The sequence below is a fragment of the Bos taurus genome, chromosome 3, assembly GCF_002263795.3.
Source record: "Bos taurus isolate L1 Dominette 01449 registration number 42190680 breed Hereford chromosome 3, ARS-UCD2.0, whole genome shotgun sequence".
Classification (NCBI taxonomy): Eukaryota; Metazoa; Chordata; class Mammalia; order Artiodactyla; family Bovidae; genus Bos; species Bos taurus.
This window is the reverse complement of record NC_037330.1, coordinates 92,417,091-92,435,286: the sequence shown is the minus strand read 5'-3', so window position 1 is coordinate 92,435,286 and position 18,196 is coordinate 92,417,091. Positions and strand designations below refer to the sequence as shown.

General features: G+C 38.5%; 1 protein-coding gene across 2 annotated transcripts in view; it reads right to left on the bottom strand.

The window, feature by feature from the left end:
• NDC1 (NDC1 transmembrane nucleoporin) overlaps positions 1-18,196 on the bottom strand; it is a 60,020-nt gene that overhangs the window by 19,513 nt on the left and 22,311 nt on the right. For both annotated transcript variants that reach the window (XM_059885136.1, XM_003585901.6), the window contains exons 8-16: positions 16,972-17,107; positions 16,026-16,118; positions 14,440-14,521; positions 11,924-12,082; positions 7,427-7,672; positions 7,212-7,327; positions 4,225-4,275; positions 1,773-1,836; positions 952-1,052 (exon numbers count right to left, since the gene is read on the bottom strand). In XM_059885136.1, the coding sequence (XP_059741119.1) occupies positions 952-1,052; positions 1,773-1,836; positions 4,225-4,275; positions 7,212-7,327; positions 7,427-7,672; positions 11,924-12,082; positions 14,440-14,521; positions 16,026-16,118; positions 16,972-17,107 (1,048 nt within the window). The remainder of the gene's footprint in view (positions 1-951; positions 1,053-1,772; positions 1,837-4,224; positions 4,276-7,211; positions 7,328-7,426; positions 7,673-11,923; positions 12,083-14,439; positions 14,522-16,025; positions 16,119-16,971; positions 17,108-18,196) is intronic.

Sequence of the window (18,196 nt, the reverse complement as noted above, 5' to 3'; positions counted from 1 at the left end):
GTGGAAATAGTAGAAAATTCTTTCTTTACAGTAAGGTAGTTGGGAAGTGAACCCAAATAATAAAGCTATCCACGGGTATATACATGTCTCAAATAACATACATGAGAAAGTAGGCACAAAGAGGACAAAGTGAAGGAAAAAAATCACTGGTTCTGAAGGGTAAGACATTCTAAGAGGTAAAATGAATTGAGATTTGAAGAAAGGAAGAGCGAAGCTTGTTTTCTCTCATATCTTAAATTGCTTCCCAAGACCCAAAGATGCACCAGTTGTTATCCCTCAAACCCAGTTCAGAAATACTTTCTCCAGAAAACCTGTACACCCAAGCCCCTACCTTTAAATGCCCCCGGCCCTTAGTGTTTATACACCTCATCTAACACAGAACTAATAATACAAGGCAGTGAAAACATATCACCCAACAGGAAGTCAGGAAAGGCAGCCTAATGAAAAACAAGAAGCATATGTTTTATTTTTCTTCCTTTAAGCCTAGGACTAAACAGACCTGTTAGTTTAAAACGATGCACCCAGCCTCGTAGCAGGAATCCACTGGTCCCAGCTCTATCTTCTTAAGCCTCTAGTCGATAAGTAACTTCTTATTTACACAAGTAACTTAACTACAGGTCACTTTCAGGAGCTACAAATTATGTAAGGATGCAAACCTATAGTAATGAACAGAATTCCAATATCCTAAATAATCTGATTAATACCAGAGGTATGTCCTACAGGTTTAATATACCTTCTTTGTTACAATAAAATTAACACTTACAAATGAATTAAAAGTCTGTCTTCCTAGTCTGTCTTAGACTGTAAGTACCTGACGGTGAGAACAGTACCATTGTTTTGACTTCCAACATGTTTTTCGTTACTCAATGTGAAATGTAAGAAACAAACAGAAAAGGCTAGGCGGGGGAGAAGACAGGACCTCTCCTTCCGCCCAACCCATATATTGCCTACCTCTTGCAGCGTCAACAAAGTATTAAGAATAGCTGGTAGTGTGGTCTGGACTACGCCAAATCTATCTTCTGTAAACGATGCTGCTACTAAGTGAGACAAACCTCGAGGGGAAAAGAAGAAACAAGTTAAAAGTGAATCAAAATTAGGCAAATCCACTTGCAATACATCTATCTGAGGATGAATTAATATTCTGAATGTATAGAAGTCTAAATAAAAAAGGGAGTAATAGAATAGAAAAAGAGGCAAAAGGGATGGAAAAGGTACTCAACTGCAATAGTCTTAAATAAGATGAATCTGACTTATGTTCTAATAGAAAAAAGTTCTTTTAAATAATACTGTGTTTGGCAGTGATAAAGGCTAAGAAAACAAAGCCTGATAAGGGGACAAAGTAAGGATACTTTTCATAGGGTGGTCAGGAAAGGCCCCTCTGAGGAAGTATCATCTAAACATTGAGAAGGTAGTATCTGTAAGATGAAAAGAAATAGTTTTTTAACAACTAAACCTAAGCTAAATATGTTTAAATATATTAAGCAAGTTACACCAACATAAGGCGATGGTTAAAAAACAATCTATTAATTGCAATTTTTTTGAAGTAGAGAGAGACGCAAGAACCCCAGGCTCAGTTTCTCCACTTATATACAAGGAAAAGCTCTAAATTGAAATAAACCTAAATAAGAAAAGTTTATCTATATAAAACAAACACATAAAATGTATCTGAAAATTCAAAGATTGAGATCAAAGTCCAGAACTGATCTTTCATTAAATACCTCAATATTTAATGAATAAATAAATCATTGTTGCAGCTCACTGAGACTACTTACCTTCTAATGCCCAAATATGCATTTGGGCATCTGAAAACACAGCCTGAATGGAGGCCTCTGGGTGCTGAAAGACGACAAAAACATTTAAGTCAGTTGCCCAGAAATTATCATTTCATCTAATCAACCATGTAGACTAAAATAATAAAAAATTCACAGCTGCCTCTTAAGAGCTAAGACCTGAAATTCTTACACATTTTGATTTAACTGCAATAAAGCACTCTGCTACAACTTACTGTGTGACCCCGGCCAAGTATCTAAATCTCTATGTACCTCAGTTTCTCATTTAAAATAAGTTATGTTCCCTCAACCCACCTCAGAGGATTAACATAGAGATCATTCAAGAGAATGGTTGCATGCATGCTTAGTTATTCAGTCGTGTCCAACTCTTTGTGACTCCAGGGAGTGTAGCCCACCAGGCTCCTCTGTCCATGGGATTTTCTAGGCAAGAATACTGGAGTGGGTTGCCATTTCCTTCTCCAACGGATTGAACCCACCTCTTCTGCATTGCAGGCAGATTCTGTACCACTGAGCCCCCAAGGAAGCCCAAAGAGAATGGTTACGAATGCTTTAAAAAAAAAGAAAAAAAGTACTGCCTAAGTAAGTACATACTACCTCTCCTAAAGTGTCTACCTTCAACCCCACTACAAAGAAAAACCACCCAACAGTCTTTAATACAGCAAGGTATTGTGATATGGAACAATTGGCCTGTGTAAGTGGCTATCGTAATACAGCCAATGAAGCCCATTCACAACAATAGCAAGTTAGATTTCCCAAAGTTAAGCAGCGGTGTCTACAACCTTATCACACAGATCCACCTGCAAAATCAGAATATAAGGCAGCATTCACTTCCAAGGAAAAAGGAGATCTCATTCAGCTTCTGCTCTGCCACTTACTTGCTATGTGCCCTCAGGCTAGCTACCTGACCCCTCTAAGCCTCAAGCTTCCTTCTCTGTAAAATGAGGCCAAAAAGACACCTCACAGGAATGCTGTCAGAATTAAATGAGGGGACAGTTTTCCCAGTAGTCGTGTACAGATGTCAGAGCTAGACCATGAAGAAGGCTGAGCATCAAAGAATTGATGCTTTTGAAATTGTGGTACTAGAGAAGACTCTTGAGAGTCCCTTAGATAGCAAGGAGATCAAACCAGTCAGTCCTAAAGGAAATCAACCCTGAATATTCACTGGAAGGACTGATGTTGAAGCTCCAATACTTTGGCCACCTGATGCGAAGAGTCAACTCACTGGTAAAGACCCTGATGCTGGGAAAGATTGAGGGCAGGAGGAGAAGTGTGTGACAGAGGATGAGATGGTTGGATGGCATCACCAACTCAATGGATGAATTTGAGCAAACTCCGGAAGAAAGTGAAGGATACGGAAGCCTAGCATGCTGCAATCCATGAGGGTGGCAAAGAGTCGGACACAACTTAGCAAGTGAAAGGAGCATGGCACACAAAAGACAAAAGCTAAGTTTTCTTCCCATCCTTCTGAAACAACGCTCTGAATTAAAACTTCAGACAACTCCTCTTTCTCTTGGCAGAAGATGAGACACCTTTCTCAGGGGTCTGATGGTTTTCCCAGGGCTCTAATGGAGAGCCTACAGATTATTTCTGGCAAACATTCTTGCTAGTTGCATGGATATTCCCTGCTATCACAGTGAAAAAAGTTTCAAGAACTTGAAAGGATTCTTTGTGTATGTATCTATATTCTACCAGAGTTACTCAGATCTCTCTCCCCACCAGAGTAGGATCCTCAAAGAACAAAACGAGGAATGTTTGCCAATACAGACTTTCACTTCAAGGCATTAATACGAGTGCACTATTAATTAATAATGCAGTATCTGCAAAAACAGAGAAGCTAGATTAAAATAATTAAAACAAAAATTCTTTCCCCTACACATGGGCAAAGGTTTTCCTCATCAAAGGATTAACTGACACACAACAGCTGTAGCAGTGAAAACAGGAATGAATCTTTAGCTTTTACCTCTGAGATTTACTCTCCTACAGCAGCTGGGGCAGCTGACAGACAAGCTGGAAAGTCATTTAGTTTGTGGCCTAAATTACAACTTTAATCCAACACCAGTTTAACACCTGCAGTCTAACTCAGTTATCTCTCTTCTGAACACCAAACTGGCCACAATGATGTCAGCAGGACAATGAGCCATGAAGGATAGCCACGGATTTGCTCACTTTGCAGGAAGGGGCCACATCTTGGCACAAAGCTGCCTGCAGCCAAGAGACCCAGAAGGCCATTAGAGCCCAGCCTCGGGAAGTCACTGATGGAGATGCCTGTCTAGGTCAGGTACTGTTTAAAGGGAGGTTTAGTGAAGCATGATGCCAAGCTGTTTGGCTTGCTAGGATCAAACTAAATATTGAAAAGTCTAATCCTATTTGCTACTTCATTTCTTATTTTGTTTTCCCTCCCCCCACTCCCAATGTTATAACTACATATTCTTACCTTACTGAAAAAATACATTATCAGCACTCGTTTTGATAAGAAATTCTTAACCTGAGACGGAAAAAAAGGGAAGAATTATCACATGAACAGTTCAATGCTACTCAAATATAATATTACACATTTCCAGGTTCTTCCGGACACTAACTTAAATGAAACACATCACACTTTACAAAGAAAGGTAAAGTAAACCACGTAAGTAAATACCTTTGTACTATAAATTGGATAACCAAGACAGGCCATCTAATCTAAACTGCACTCCCATGTACACAGGTCTAGCCTTCAAATGAGAGCCCTGTCATAATCAAAAAGTAGTTCTGGTGACATTTCCTAAAACCATATTCTTTCTCAATTCTCTACAACTGTCCTACCCTTTAACCTCTTAATATTAATGCCAAAAAAAGAGCATGTTTCATCTACCAAAAAAAAAAAAAGAAATAGATCTTAAGACAGAAGTAGTTTTCTACTAGTTGATACTTACAAGGAAAATAATTTTCTTAGTATTAAGTTAAAAGCTACATAACCCAACTGAGCTGAAAGTGAATTCATGACACAGCAGTACTTACACACAGGGAGCCACAGGTGATGCTGACGTTTTGTAAAATGCCTTCAGATCTGCCCTCTCTATTAACTGAGCATTCTATCAACAAACATGTTCTTACTTCTCCCATCTGAAGAAATAAAACCCTTCCCTGACCTCTCAACTTCCCCCAGCTATTAGCCCATTTCTCTGGTCCCCTTACAGTCAATCTCCTTGAAAGATGTAGCTTCTCTGTGTCTTCCAATTCCTCTCCCAGCCTCTCTGGGACCCATGCCAGTCAGGTATTTGTTGCCACTACTCCACCCAATAGCTCTCGTCAAGGATTCAATGACCTCTATATTCCTAGCACACCAGTTCATTTTTAGTTTGAACCTCATGCTTCTTTTCAGACATAGCAGCATGTTTTCCTTTCAGCAGCATCTGACACTTCTGTCTGAAACACCCTTTTCTTGGTTCTTTCTCACCTTAATGATGCTCGGTCTCCTTTGCTATTCCTCATCTCCCAGACATTGTCATCAAACGGTTCCAGTTCTTGCATCTCTTTTCTTCTATATCTACACTCTCCAATAATTTTCATGGAGTCTCATGGCTTTCATGCTCTGATGACTTCCAAAATTTCAATCCTAACCTGGACTTTCCCCTAGATTTCAGATACATGTCTCATATCTTATATCACTGGATTGTCTAGTATCTCAAAATTGCTATGTCTAAAATCAGACTCATGATTTCCCTACCTCGTCTCTATCAAATCTCTTTTCCAGAATCATCAGAAAGTTGCAACTCAATAAACTGCAACTACATTGTTTCAGATCCTTGGGCCAAAAGCTTCACAATCAACACTGATTCTTTCACACCACAACTAAACCATAAGCAAATCCTATCATACCTATCTTCAAAATACACCCCGACTTTGATCACATTTTACAGTCTCCACCACCATCACTCAGGTCACAGATATCATTATCCAGATACCGTCATCAAGTCACCAGATTACTTTAACAGCTTTACTACTGTCTCTCTGCTTCCACTCCTGCCCCCTGAGGATCTAGTCTCAACACAGCAGTACTTTCAAAATGTAAGGTTACATCATGTCATTCTTGCGGGTAAAACCATGCAGTAGTCATCCATCTCATTCAAAGAAAATTTCAGTCTTTACAACAGCTAATGAGCCTGACAAGCTGTTCCAGGTGCCTGCTACCTCATCTCACCACCCAGAACTATAATACACGTGCTCGCTCAGCTATCTGCCCTCAGTTCAGTTCATTCAGTCACTCAGTCGTGTCTGACTCTTTGCGACCCCATGAATCGCAGCATGCCAGGCCTCCCTGTCCATCACCAACTCCCGGAGTCTACCCAAACCCATGTCCATTGAGTTGGTGATGCCATCCGGCCATCTCATCCTCTGTCGTCCCCTTCTCCTCCTGCCCCCAATCCCTCCCAGCATCAGAGTCTTTTCCAATGAGTCAACTCTTTGCATGAGGTGGCCAAAGTATTGGAGTTTCAGCTTCAGCATCAGTCCTTCCAATGAACACCCAGGACTGATCTCCTTTAGGATAGACTGGTTGGATCTGCTTGCAGTCCAAGGGACTCTCAAGAGTCTTCTCCAACACCACAGTTCAAAAGCATCAATTCTTCGGCGCTCAGCTTTCTTCACAGTCCAACTCTCACATCCATACATGACTACTGGAAAAACCATAGCCTTGACTAGGCGGAACCTTTGTTGGCAAAGTAATATCTCTGCTTTTCAATATGCTATCTAGGTTGGTCATAACTTTCCTTCCAAGGAGTAAGCATCTTTTAATTTCATGGCTGCAATCACCATCTGCAGTGATTCTGGAGCCCAAAAAATTAAAGTCTGACACTGTTTCCACTGTTTCCCCATCTATTTCCCATGAAGTGATGGGACCAGATGTCATGATCTTAGTTTTCTGAATGCTGAGCTTTAAGCCAACTTTTTCACTCTCCTCCTTCACTTTCATCAAGAGGCTTTTTAGTTCCTCTTCACTTTCTGCCATAAGGGTGGTGTCATCTGCATATCTGAGGTTATTGATATTTCTCCCAGCAACGTAAACATACAGTCAGGGACTTTTGTTTGCTGTTTTCCCAGTATCTAAAAACACACCCAGTATATATGAAGAAATCAATAAATATCTCTTAAATGAAAGAATTCATAGATAAAAGGCACTGACTGCATTAGGTTAAGCCGTATGAACTTGTAATTTGTATAACTCAAAACCAAATACTAGTAATTTCATATGGGTCAATTTGATATATGAAGCATCCCCAAAGTTTTATTTATTCCTGATGGCTTATTTATATGAGATCCTTGATGTTCTCAATGCTATCAGATCAGATCAGATCAGTCGCTCAGTCGTGTCCGACTCTTTGCGACCCCATGAATCACAGCTATATGTAAATACAAACCCTCTCTCTACCCGTGTCATCCTACCTGTTCACGTTTATTCTGAATCCATGAATAAATCACGTTGGGCTGTCTCACTGTCTTACCCTCAGCACTAATAGAGGTAGATGGAGAAGGATTAGAAAATTCAGTCATTTGCTGATCTACAAAAAAAAACCAAAACACCAAGAAGGCAAAAACTTAGGCTATATGATTCTCTGCAACTATGACATTTCAAATTTTAGAAAATAAACGGTCCTCACCAGAAGCTGAAGTCCATAATCTTGGCCCTCTTCTTGTGAGCTGAGGACTCTGAGGTGACCCATAGCTTGTGTTTACATCAAAAATTCCAGCCATCCGGTTCACTACACTAGAGCCAAATGGAGTGCCCAGGGGACTTGCAACATCAGGAGTAGATAATTTTGAGGAGAACAGTGATGTCTTAATTAATGATGGCATTGAAGGCCGAGGCATCTGGCTAGATTTGGGGGTCTGAAACGCAGTTTCTTCTGTAAAAGAACAGATCCAGTGCTGAGAAGAGGCAATCTGATCGAAGTAGGCCAGAGTGGAGGTTCTCAAATTCTACACACCTCAATTCTTTGCTTAACTCATTTAACCAAGGCTCAGTAGATTGTTTCCACCTAGGTTTACAATTTCAACACCTAGATTTTACTACTGCAACTTGGTGACCACTTAAGGAGCTTTATACATCTTTTTCTGTCAGACTGGTTCAGCCTCTCTTGGTTTTTTACCCTAAACAGATATCTTCATCTTCCAGGTCAATTTCTCCAACTCTAAGCTGCACTGAATGAACTTATATTTTATATTTTATTTTTAAATGGCAACAACTTTATTGCATTAGTATATGCCCTGGGTTACTGTATATTCTTACTGTAACCATTACTTGGACTGTAACCATTACTTGGCTAAATCAAATCTATAGTGTGAAAATGTACAGAGCACTAACCTTATCCCATTTTCCCCAGAGTTCTTTAAAGTTAACAAAAGTCACACCAGTGATTAACTTGTCTAGGATTTCTACACATCTGTTCTGTAAACAGCTTCTTCAAAAATTATCTTATAACTCTACCAATTATACAGTCTCTTGTACAAAAATAATATCTTTCTGCCACTCCAGCACAAAGCACAAAGACAATAAATTATACTAGTATTCTATCTTTTTAATAAAACTGGCATAAGACACTAAACATTTATAAGAACAAATTTTCACTACATGACTTTTTAAGGGTAAACGACAATAAGAAATAGCTAAAGATTCAATTTAAAAATTAAAACTGGTGGGGTTTTTTGTTTTTTAATATTTTTAATTCTATTTATTCATTTGACTTCGCCAAGTCTCAGTTCCCACACTCAGGATCTTTGACCTCCATTGCAACATGTGGGATCTACTTCCCCACCAGGGACTGAACCTGGGCCCCCTGAATTGGGAGCACAGTCCTAGTACTGGACCACCAAGGAAGTCCCAGGATCAGTGCTTTCAAGTTTTGTAATTATTCCTCAAACTAAAGGCAAATTCTGACTGATGGGATATGACAACAATGTAAAGAAATGACTAATCCATATTTGCTCAGACCCAGGATCCCCCCAACTCAGAACTACAATGATCTTTCTAAAATGCTAATTTAATAAAACTATAACTATTCAAATTCTCTAATGGCTCCACATCTTTACAGGACCAACTTTAAACTCCTCCTTCCATTATCAAGCATCATCCTGCTCATTCAGACTTCTTTTTAATAGTTACACTGTCTTGTCATCGTTTGTGTGCCTCCCACTGAAAGGTCAGGCCCAAGAATGTTTCTGCATCTTTGATTCTCTGGTAGTGCTTGGTACGTGGCAGTCATTCAATAAATACTTGTTGAATAAATAAATGCTAATCTGAATGTTGACAACATCTGAAACACAGTAGAATCTTTTAAAACCTGACATTCATGAACTTATCTAAATCACTTTTCTTTTGCAATCTCTTTGTTTGTGGTCTATGAAGCCAGCAGAATAATGAAATCAAAATCAGAGATATGTTTCCTTTGGCCCATATTGTGATTTTTTTACATATCAAGATTAGTTGTCAATGTTTAAAAAGTGGTAGATTTCCCCCAAAACTTCTTCAGCTGTCTCTTTAAAAGAAAAAAAGAAAAAGACCAGAAGTTCAGACTGTTGTTGTTGTTCAGTCACTCAGTCCTATCTAACTCTTTGCGACCCCATGGACTGCAGTACACCAGTCCATCACCATCTCCCGGAATTTGCTCAAACACGTGACCATCGAGTTGGTGATGCCATCCAACCATCTCATCCTCTGTTGTCCCCTTCTCCTCCTGTCTTCAATTTTTCCCAGCATCAGCGTCTTTTCCAATGAGTCGGCTCTTCAAATCAGCTAGCCAAAGTATTGGAGCTTCAGCATCAGTCCTTCCAATGGATATTCAGGATTGATTTCCTTTAGGATTGACTGGTTTGATCTCCATGCTGTCTAAAGGACTCTCAAGACTCTTCTCCAACACCACAGTTCGAAAGCATCAATTCTTCAGCGCTCAGCCTTCTTTATGGTTCAACTCTCACATCTATACATGACTACTGGAAAATAGCTTTGACTATAAGGACCTTTGTCAGCAAAGTAATGTCTCTGCTTTTAATATGCTATGTTTGTCATAGCTTTTCTTCCAAGGAGCAAGTGTCTTTTAATTTCATGGCTGCAGTCACCATCTGCAGTGATTCTGGAGCCCAAGAAAATAAAGTCCGTCACTGTTACCATTGTTTCCCCATCTATTTGCCATGAAGTGATGGGACCGGATGCCATGATCTTAGTTTTTTGAATGCTGAGTTTTAAGCCAGCTTTTTCACTCTCCTCTTTCACCTTCATCAAGTGGCTCTTTAATTCCTCTTCACTTTCTGCCATAAGGGTGGTGTCATCAGCATATCTGAGGTTATTGATATTTCTCCTGGCAATCCTGATTCCAGCTTATGCTTTATCCAGACTGGCATTTCACATTATGTACTCTGCATATAAGTTAAATAAGCAGGGTGACAATATACAGCCTTGACGTACTCCTTTCCCAATTTGGAACCAGTCTGTTGTTCCTGGTTCTAACTGCTGCTTCTTGACCCACATCCAGATTTCTCAGGAGACAGGTAAGGTGGTCCGGTATTCCCATCTCTTTAAGAATTTTCCACAGTTTGTTGTGATCCACACAGTCAAAGGCTTTAGAATAGTCAATGAAGCAGAAGTAGATGTTTTTCTGGAATTCTCATGCTTTTTCTGTGATCCAGCAGGTCTTGGCAATTTGATCTCTGGTTCCTCAGCCTTTTCTAAACCCAACTTGTGTATCTGGAAGTTCTTGATTCACATACTGTTGAAGCCTAGCTTGAAGGATTTTGAGTATTACCTTGCTAGCATGTGAAATGAGTACAATTGTGCGATAGTTTGAACATTCTCTGGCATTCTTTCTTTGGGATTGGAATGAAAACTGACCTTTTCCAGTCCTGTGGCCACTGCTGAGTTTTCCAAATGTGCGGGCATATTGAGTGCAGCACTTTCACAGCATCATCTTTCATGATTTGAAATAGCTCAGCTGGAATCCCATCACCTCCTATGGCCCACTTGACTTTGGCTCTAGATGAGTAATTACACCATCACAGTTATCTGGGCTGTTAAGATTTTTTTTTTTATAGTTCTTCTGTATATTCTTGCCACCTTGTCTTAATATCTTCTGCTTCTGTTAGGTCCATACCACTTCTGTCTTTGATCATGCCCATCCTTGCATGAAATGTTCCTTTGATATCTGCAATTTTCCTGAAGAGATCTCTAGTCTTTCCCATTCTACTGTTTTCCTGTATTTCTTTGCACTGTTGACTTAGGAAAGTTTTCTTACCTCTCTTTGCTATTCTGTGGAACTCTGCATTCAGAAGGGTATTTCTTTCCTTTTCTCCTTTGCCTTTTGCTTCTCTTTTCTCAGTTATCTGTAAGGCCTCCTCAGACAATCATTTTGCATTTTTACATTTCTTCTTCTCGGGGATGGTTTTGGTAACTGCCTCCTGTACAATGTTACAAACCTCCAGTATCAGAAGTTCAGATATTGGGCCCAAATTCTCACCTGGGAACCATGGATCAAAGCTAACCCATAGTTTTCCATTTCAGATGAAGCCTATGCCCCCAAGTGTACCATGGTCCTCACCCAGCTAGTTCTGCCCATTTTCTTTAAATGCCTGGCTCCCAAGGCATCAGAACATTAAGTCTTTTCCTCAGTCTTACATTCCTAAGTATCACCTACTTAAGCTGTTTTGTGAAATAGCATAGGTTCCTCCACCTCTACTTCTTCCTCTCAGCTTTCATCTTTCGAACATTTAGCTACCTTAAAACAATGAATGTGACACCCCTATCCCTAAATCACTGAGTCACTTCAGTTGCTTCTCTCTGGCACTCCAGCAATTTGCTACCTCTGGGATACTGCAATCAGAACAGCATCCACTACTGCCTGTAAAGATTGACTTGACTCTGTTTTAGGCTAAACTGAAGTCTGCTGTTTAAAGATCAAATGCGTTAACCTTTTAACACTACCACCATCTACAATGATACTCAGGCGGCCTTTTTGGTTCAGTACAATATCCCATATATTGGATCAATTCTGCCTAAAAATATATACTTCACACTTACATACAATCAAATCCTTAGATTAACTACTGTTATCCTTCTTAGGAAATAGAATGTAAGTGCTTTCCCCTCTCTTAGTAGTATAAGGATTTACCTGGAGAATTCAGTTTCTTAGCTTCCACTGGGTACGATGAAGACATCACTCTCCCATTGGTAGCAGCAGCTTCTTGGTAGAGCACAAGTTTCTGAGTCATATCATTTAAAAGATTCAAACACTCTCTTGAAATAGCTGTCCAATTGTGGGGATGTCCACCTAAGAGGTCCAAATACCAGCTTTTAAAATGAAGATAATCTTATAGTATCCTCTCAAAATGGGGAGAAATATCAATGAAAAATGCTTATTACATTTTGTAGTGGGGCCCACTTTTCTACTATTAAGCCATTATTTATACTCAAGCCATCTAGTAACAGAAATTCGATAAATATTTGGGTGAAATAATTTTCCTAAGTCTACAAACAGAACTCTCAAATTGACTGCTAAAATAAAGCCAAACACAGGAACACGATTTGAGTGAAACAGACCCAGGTTACTTCACTAGCAATACTGGTCGGACCAAAGACTAAGACACTGAGCCTGTCTAATGAGATGCACCCCATGGCCCCCAGTGACCTTTAAACTGCTGGCTGACCTACTGTGCCTCCTTACATTTTCATTTGCAAAAGAGCCCCTATTTGCTACTGTATCTACAGAAGTGACACATTATTTGATAGTGATCATACTTTATACTTACAGGGTTTATGAATCTGCTATCCTACTACTGTGATCTACACTCTTAATTCCTTTCTCACTATCTTTTGATTTCTAAAACCTTTTATCTCCTATAGTTGTCATGTAAAAATCAACTGTGATTCACTGTGTGTTCAGAACAGCAGAGGAATCCACTGAAAACTGGTTTATCCATCCTGGGTGCCAAATAAATCATTCTCTCTTCGCTTAGGTCCCTCCTTAAATCTTTCCCTCTATTCACAGCTCAAAAGAGAAATACCACTTAACCTGAAAACAAACACAATATTTCAACAATAGGCCCCAGGATGTTTTATTCAGCTATAACTTAGGACCACAAAGGAACTATTTCATGGTCCAATTACATTTTTTTCTTCCAGTTTTGAAATATAATTGACACACAGCATTATATCAGGTTTAAGGTATATACAGCCTAATGATTTGACTTCCATACATCATGAAATGGTAATCACAGTAAGTTTAGCGAACATCAATCATCTCTGACAGATACAAATTAAATAGAAAAAAACCATTTTCCTTGTGATGAAAACTCTTAGGATTTACACAATATCTTTCATATATAATATACAGCAGTGTTAATTATATTTATCATATTACACATACATCCCTAGTACTTATTTATCTTATAACTGAGAGTTTGTGCTTTTTGATTGCCTTCATCTAATTCTCTCTCCTCCACCCTTCACCTCTGGTAACCATAAATCTGATCTCTATTTCTCTGCCCAGTTAATAATATGTCCTTTAGCAAAGAACAGGCCACCCTGTTACAGTTAACTTAAATATCTGGTGAAAACATTTAGTGTATAGGGAATTCTTAAGTAAACCTAAGCCTACTAGAAAAGAATTGCTACAGTTAATTTTCACAGCATCAGCAGTGGATTGTTTTTCATACTGGGAAAGATTAGGGCAAAAGGAGAAGCGGGCAACAGAGGATGAGACGGTTAGATGGCATCACCAACTCAAAGGACATGAGTTTGAGCAAACTCAGGGAGAGAGTGAAGGACAGGCAAGCCTGATGTGCTACAGTTCATGGGGTAGCAGAGAGTCAGATATGACTTGGCGACTGAACAACATAAAAGGAGAGGGATTTTATTTTATTACCACGTAGCATGTAACTATAGGTTTATTTTATAATGTGGGAATTGACAAGTTTGGCCAAATAATGAAGAGCTTATTAGAGAGAGAGAAAGCCACCCGGTTCTGTCCCTGCTGGTGCTGGGCTGGAAGGTTTTCCTTCTAACAACTAGGCAGAGCATTACTGGCACAGCTGCAGCCTTGAGGAGCTTGGCAGTTACAATAGAGAAATGCTCCAGAGCTGCCAAGAGCCTCCCTGGACGGATCACCATCAAATCTAGTTCCTTTTCACACTGCTTTTTTACAGGGAGGCAAAGAAGCATGGCCGGAATAGGGAGCTCCACACTTAAGAGTCAAGCGACAGAATTTCTTAATTCCAACTCTTGACATTAACTTTATTAAGCCACTTAATCTCTCTTGAGACTTAGGTCCTCCATAAGAGAATCAGACCACTTGATTTTTAAGACCCTTTGTAGCATTAAAACTTCTGGGATTCTTAAACTGTACCTTTCTGCTCTAAAACTGTCAGCCTACCTCCAATTTCTTGAGGTGAAGGGAAGAGGGGGGCGGAAGGAAATAACATAAAAGTTGAAAAATACTTTCCCTAGAAACATAATTTTTAACCACAACAATGTGAACACTTAGCTGTATTAGATTCAAATCGATTCTTTAACAGACTCACTGATGTGTGATGTTTTAATAAATACATCTCACTCAGCAAAAATTTTAAGTAGATTGCTTTCTGCACATACATACTCAATTCCTATTAGGTCTATTACTTTTAGCAATACCTGGTTGGCTAAGGCTAAACACTTCTTGTCTTCGTGAAGGAGAATATTGAGAAAGCAACATCAGGTCCTGCAGGGCCAAATACTGAAAGGAAAGAAAATACACATTATTTAATTTTTTTACCCTCTATATAAAATCTTATTTATGAATGGGGCTCAACACTACACATCTAAGGGGAAATCAGCTGAGATTTTTCATGAAGGGAAGACTTTTCAGAAGCACACCTTTTCCTTCAAGACTTTCACTCTCCTGCCTCTACCCTCCGTAGGGCTACCCCAGGCACTACGGGCACCAGCTACAAGGAACTACAGAAAGGACTGTGTTCCTTTCCACCCTGTGGTGGGAAACACAGAATGTCACTTCCTCCTGGAACTTCCCTGGCCTCCCTGACAAAGACATACTCACACAGCTCTCAACCGCTGTACTCATGGTAATTTATATTAAGTACCTACTTACTTGTCTCACCTGGTACCAGCCACCAAGCTGTGAGGCAGGGACAACACCTTGCTCAGTACTACCACATCCAAAGGTAGTACCCAGCATGCAGCAGATACACAACATACTCTGTGCTTCTTTATGATAGATCTTCATTTTGTTCCCTGACAAACCACTTCACTCATCATTCACACACCATCCCTTCTGTGAAGGTTTCTTGTTTGGGCCCCAAGCAGAGTAAGTGGTTCCCGTTGTACTTACCACAGTAAATTTTCCTTATTTTGTATATCAGCCTGATCCAGTAGGTTGTGCTTTGTCTTATTCATCATTACACCCTAAGCAACTAGCAGTGACTGACATGTGCCCAATAATTACAGATCTGTTAAATAACCAAATGAGTATCTGATATTTTTGTTTATCTAATAAACTAATCATAATTGATATTTAAGGGTAATTAGAACCTCGGTGGGTCATTTTCTTATTAGTTTACAACTTTTCTATAGTATAATCCAAACTCTAGGTTCTACTTTCATTCTTTTTTAAGTACTATGAACTTTTAACAAGATCACATATATTATAGTTCTACTTTAAAATTTCAAAATCAAAATAATTTATTTTCACTTAGGTTGATTTAGAAACATGTTACAAATTCTTTAGACTTTTGATTAAAATTTGTTTCAGATTATCATTATTCAAACTTTAAGAGAGTTCATTAACTACGTACTCTCTGTTTGATCATAACAAACTTTCTATGATCATAATAGTCAATGATACTCATGAAAATATTTCCTAATCCAGTGACTAAAAAAAGTGTTTTGTTTTGCTACCATGAGGAATTTCTGAAAAACCAATGTATATCATTATATAGCATTATATGTCATACTTGAAACATTTTTCTATCTCTCCTAAACATAGAAATAGTCTAGCTTATACATATACATTGCAATATATATTTGCATTTTAGTCACTTGGAATGAAAGCTGGAAAAAGTAATAACATTCAATGTAGCATGTAGGTGATTTTTACAATACTTTTTACAGTATTAGAATATTCTAGACCTTCAAAAATATATAAATGTGTTAAATACAAAGATCATTCCGTAAGATAAGTTAGAGATGACTGTGTAAATACACAAAATGCATAGCTCTGATACCTTTATGATGAGGGGAGGATTGCTGTTTAAAACTTTCGGGAGGCATTCATCTGAATCTTCTGAAAATGGTGGTTGAACAGGGAACAGATGAGCCTATCAAATATAATTAAATATAAAGACTATGCAATGTCTTGTTTTCATGACAAACTACATTCAGTATATTAGCACTAATGACATTCAGTATGTTTAGTACTATTTGGAATTCATTATAAAGAAGACAAGACAACCAAATTTAACATCTTTAGTGTTCCTTACAAAAACAGCTAGCATTAAAATTATATATACTCAAATACACTACTGTCTAAAATGTTACTTTCCCAAAATTACTGGATCCCTGGCTTCCAATAATAGAAACAAATTTAAGAAACAAAAATTCTCTGAAGCCACTGAAGGATACAAATCTACAGAAATGGTAAAATAAAACAGAAACACTCATTTTCCAAGACGAACATTTGAATGATGAAGACAATGCTATTCCTATTCATTTTAAATCATTTCTTCAATATAAATTCTAAAATTTCCTTCAAAGAATATGTATTTTTATTGCCTCATATTTAAATATTTTAATAGTACCTATATCAATAGCATATAAAATTAATTAAAAATGCAGGCCAATCTAGTATACGCTCAATAGAGAAATGGAAACTTTCCGAAGAGAATTACAGTAGAGATAACTCATAGCAAGTTTAACTAACTGTTCATTCAGTTTAGTTTTCTAACATTAAGAATAAATACTAATACTTTTCCTCAGGAAAAAACAAAAACAAAAAACACTATAATTAAATGATGGTTATAACTGACACATTTCTTGTGAAGTCGCAGGAAAAAACCAAAACCCAACTTCACAAAATGGCTTTGGGCACAGCAACATGCTGCTGAGCGTGCTACCAAAAATAAAACTCTGCGGTCCAGAACAGAGACGTGCTGACAGAGACTCAATACTAACCTCTGTGGCACAGATTTTGAAGAGTAGCCATGAGACGTACCAAGTCATCAGGACAAAGACACCACACAGCCAGACGTGGTAGAGCAACGAGAGATTCAAGAGGCCCCTCACAGTGTCAAGAGGCCTATGAAACTGCCTATGAAAACAGAAATCACTACTTAATCCTGTGGGAAGACTACAATCTAAGCATTTAAGAGACCTGGGGCCCCAAACTGAGAAGCAAATCCTGTTTCTAAACAATAATGATGACAAATTGGTCTTCTTTGGTACTCTATACAGTTCTCTCACTAATACTTTCTTATAAAGAACACAAGGGAGCCTTGAGGAAAGAGTAGACCTAAACTAGCTCTCAGTTCCTGGCATTTCAAATCCTCAATGCCATTTTCTATGACAGAAGACGACTCCCCAGGAGGCTGGGTAAAATTTAGTCATGTTGTTTTGTAGCCTGATACTTAAAAACCGTTCAACAAGATCAGCACCTCTCCTGGACCAGATTTCAACTCCATCTGTATATGCATAAACAGTTTCCTAAAAGTTAAGGGCAGAAAGTTCTATCTAAAAATAACAAACTCTACTTTTAAAACCATTTAAGAAACTTTGTTAGAATGCTAAATAAAGAGAACACAGGCAATCTTACCAAAACCTTGAACAGCTCAATTTGCAACATCATCATAATTCTACAAACAAATAGGACTGGAACTTCTGACTCTGCTGTTTGTAAATGCTGTGATTTTGTTAATCACTTGACCTAACCTACCCTCAGTTTCCTCATCCACATGGTGGCATAATCTCTTCCTTCTATCTCTTAGGGCTTTTAGGAGATTTAAAACAGTTTATGTTAAGAGTGCCCAGCATAGTACTTGACACTCCTTGGGGCTGGGGGAGGGATGGGGGGAAATAATTGTTTTTTCTGCTTTTAAATAAACATTACTGAGGACCTGGCCAACGTTAAGAGCAGAATACCATACACTGCCATGGAAGCAGAACATTTTTTAAGGGAAAAGAGAAAAAAAGTATTATGTTAAATTTCTATCAAATATCATTCTTTTTCTATTTGACCAAGTTTAAAATCTGGGCTAACATAATAAGTGACCTGCCCATTTGGTTTCATATCTAGTGATTAACCAGATGACCATAGTAAATTTTACCAAGAAACATTTACAAGTTAGGAAATGAAATCTACAGTGCAGAAATCATAGTATCTCAAACATTCATAAATGTTAAC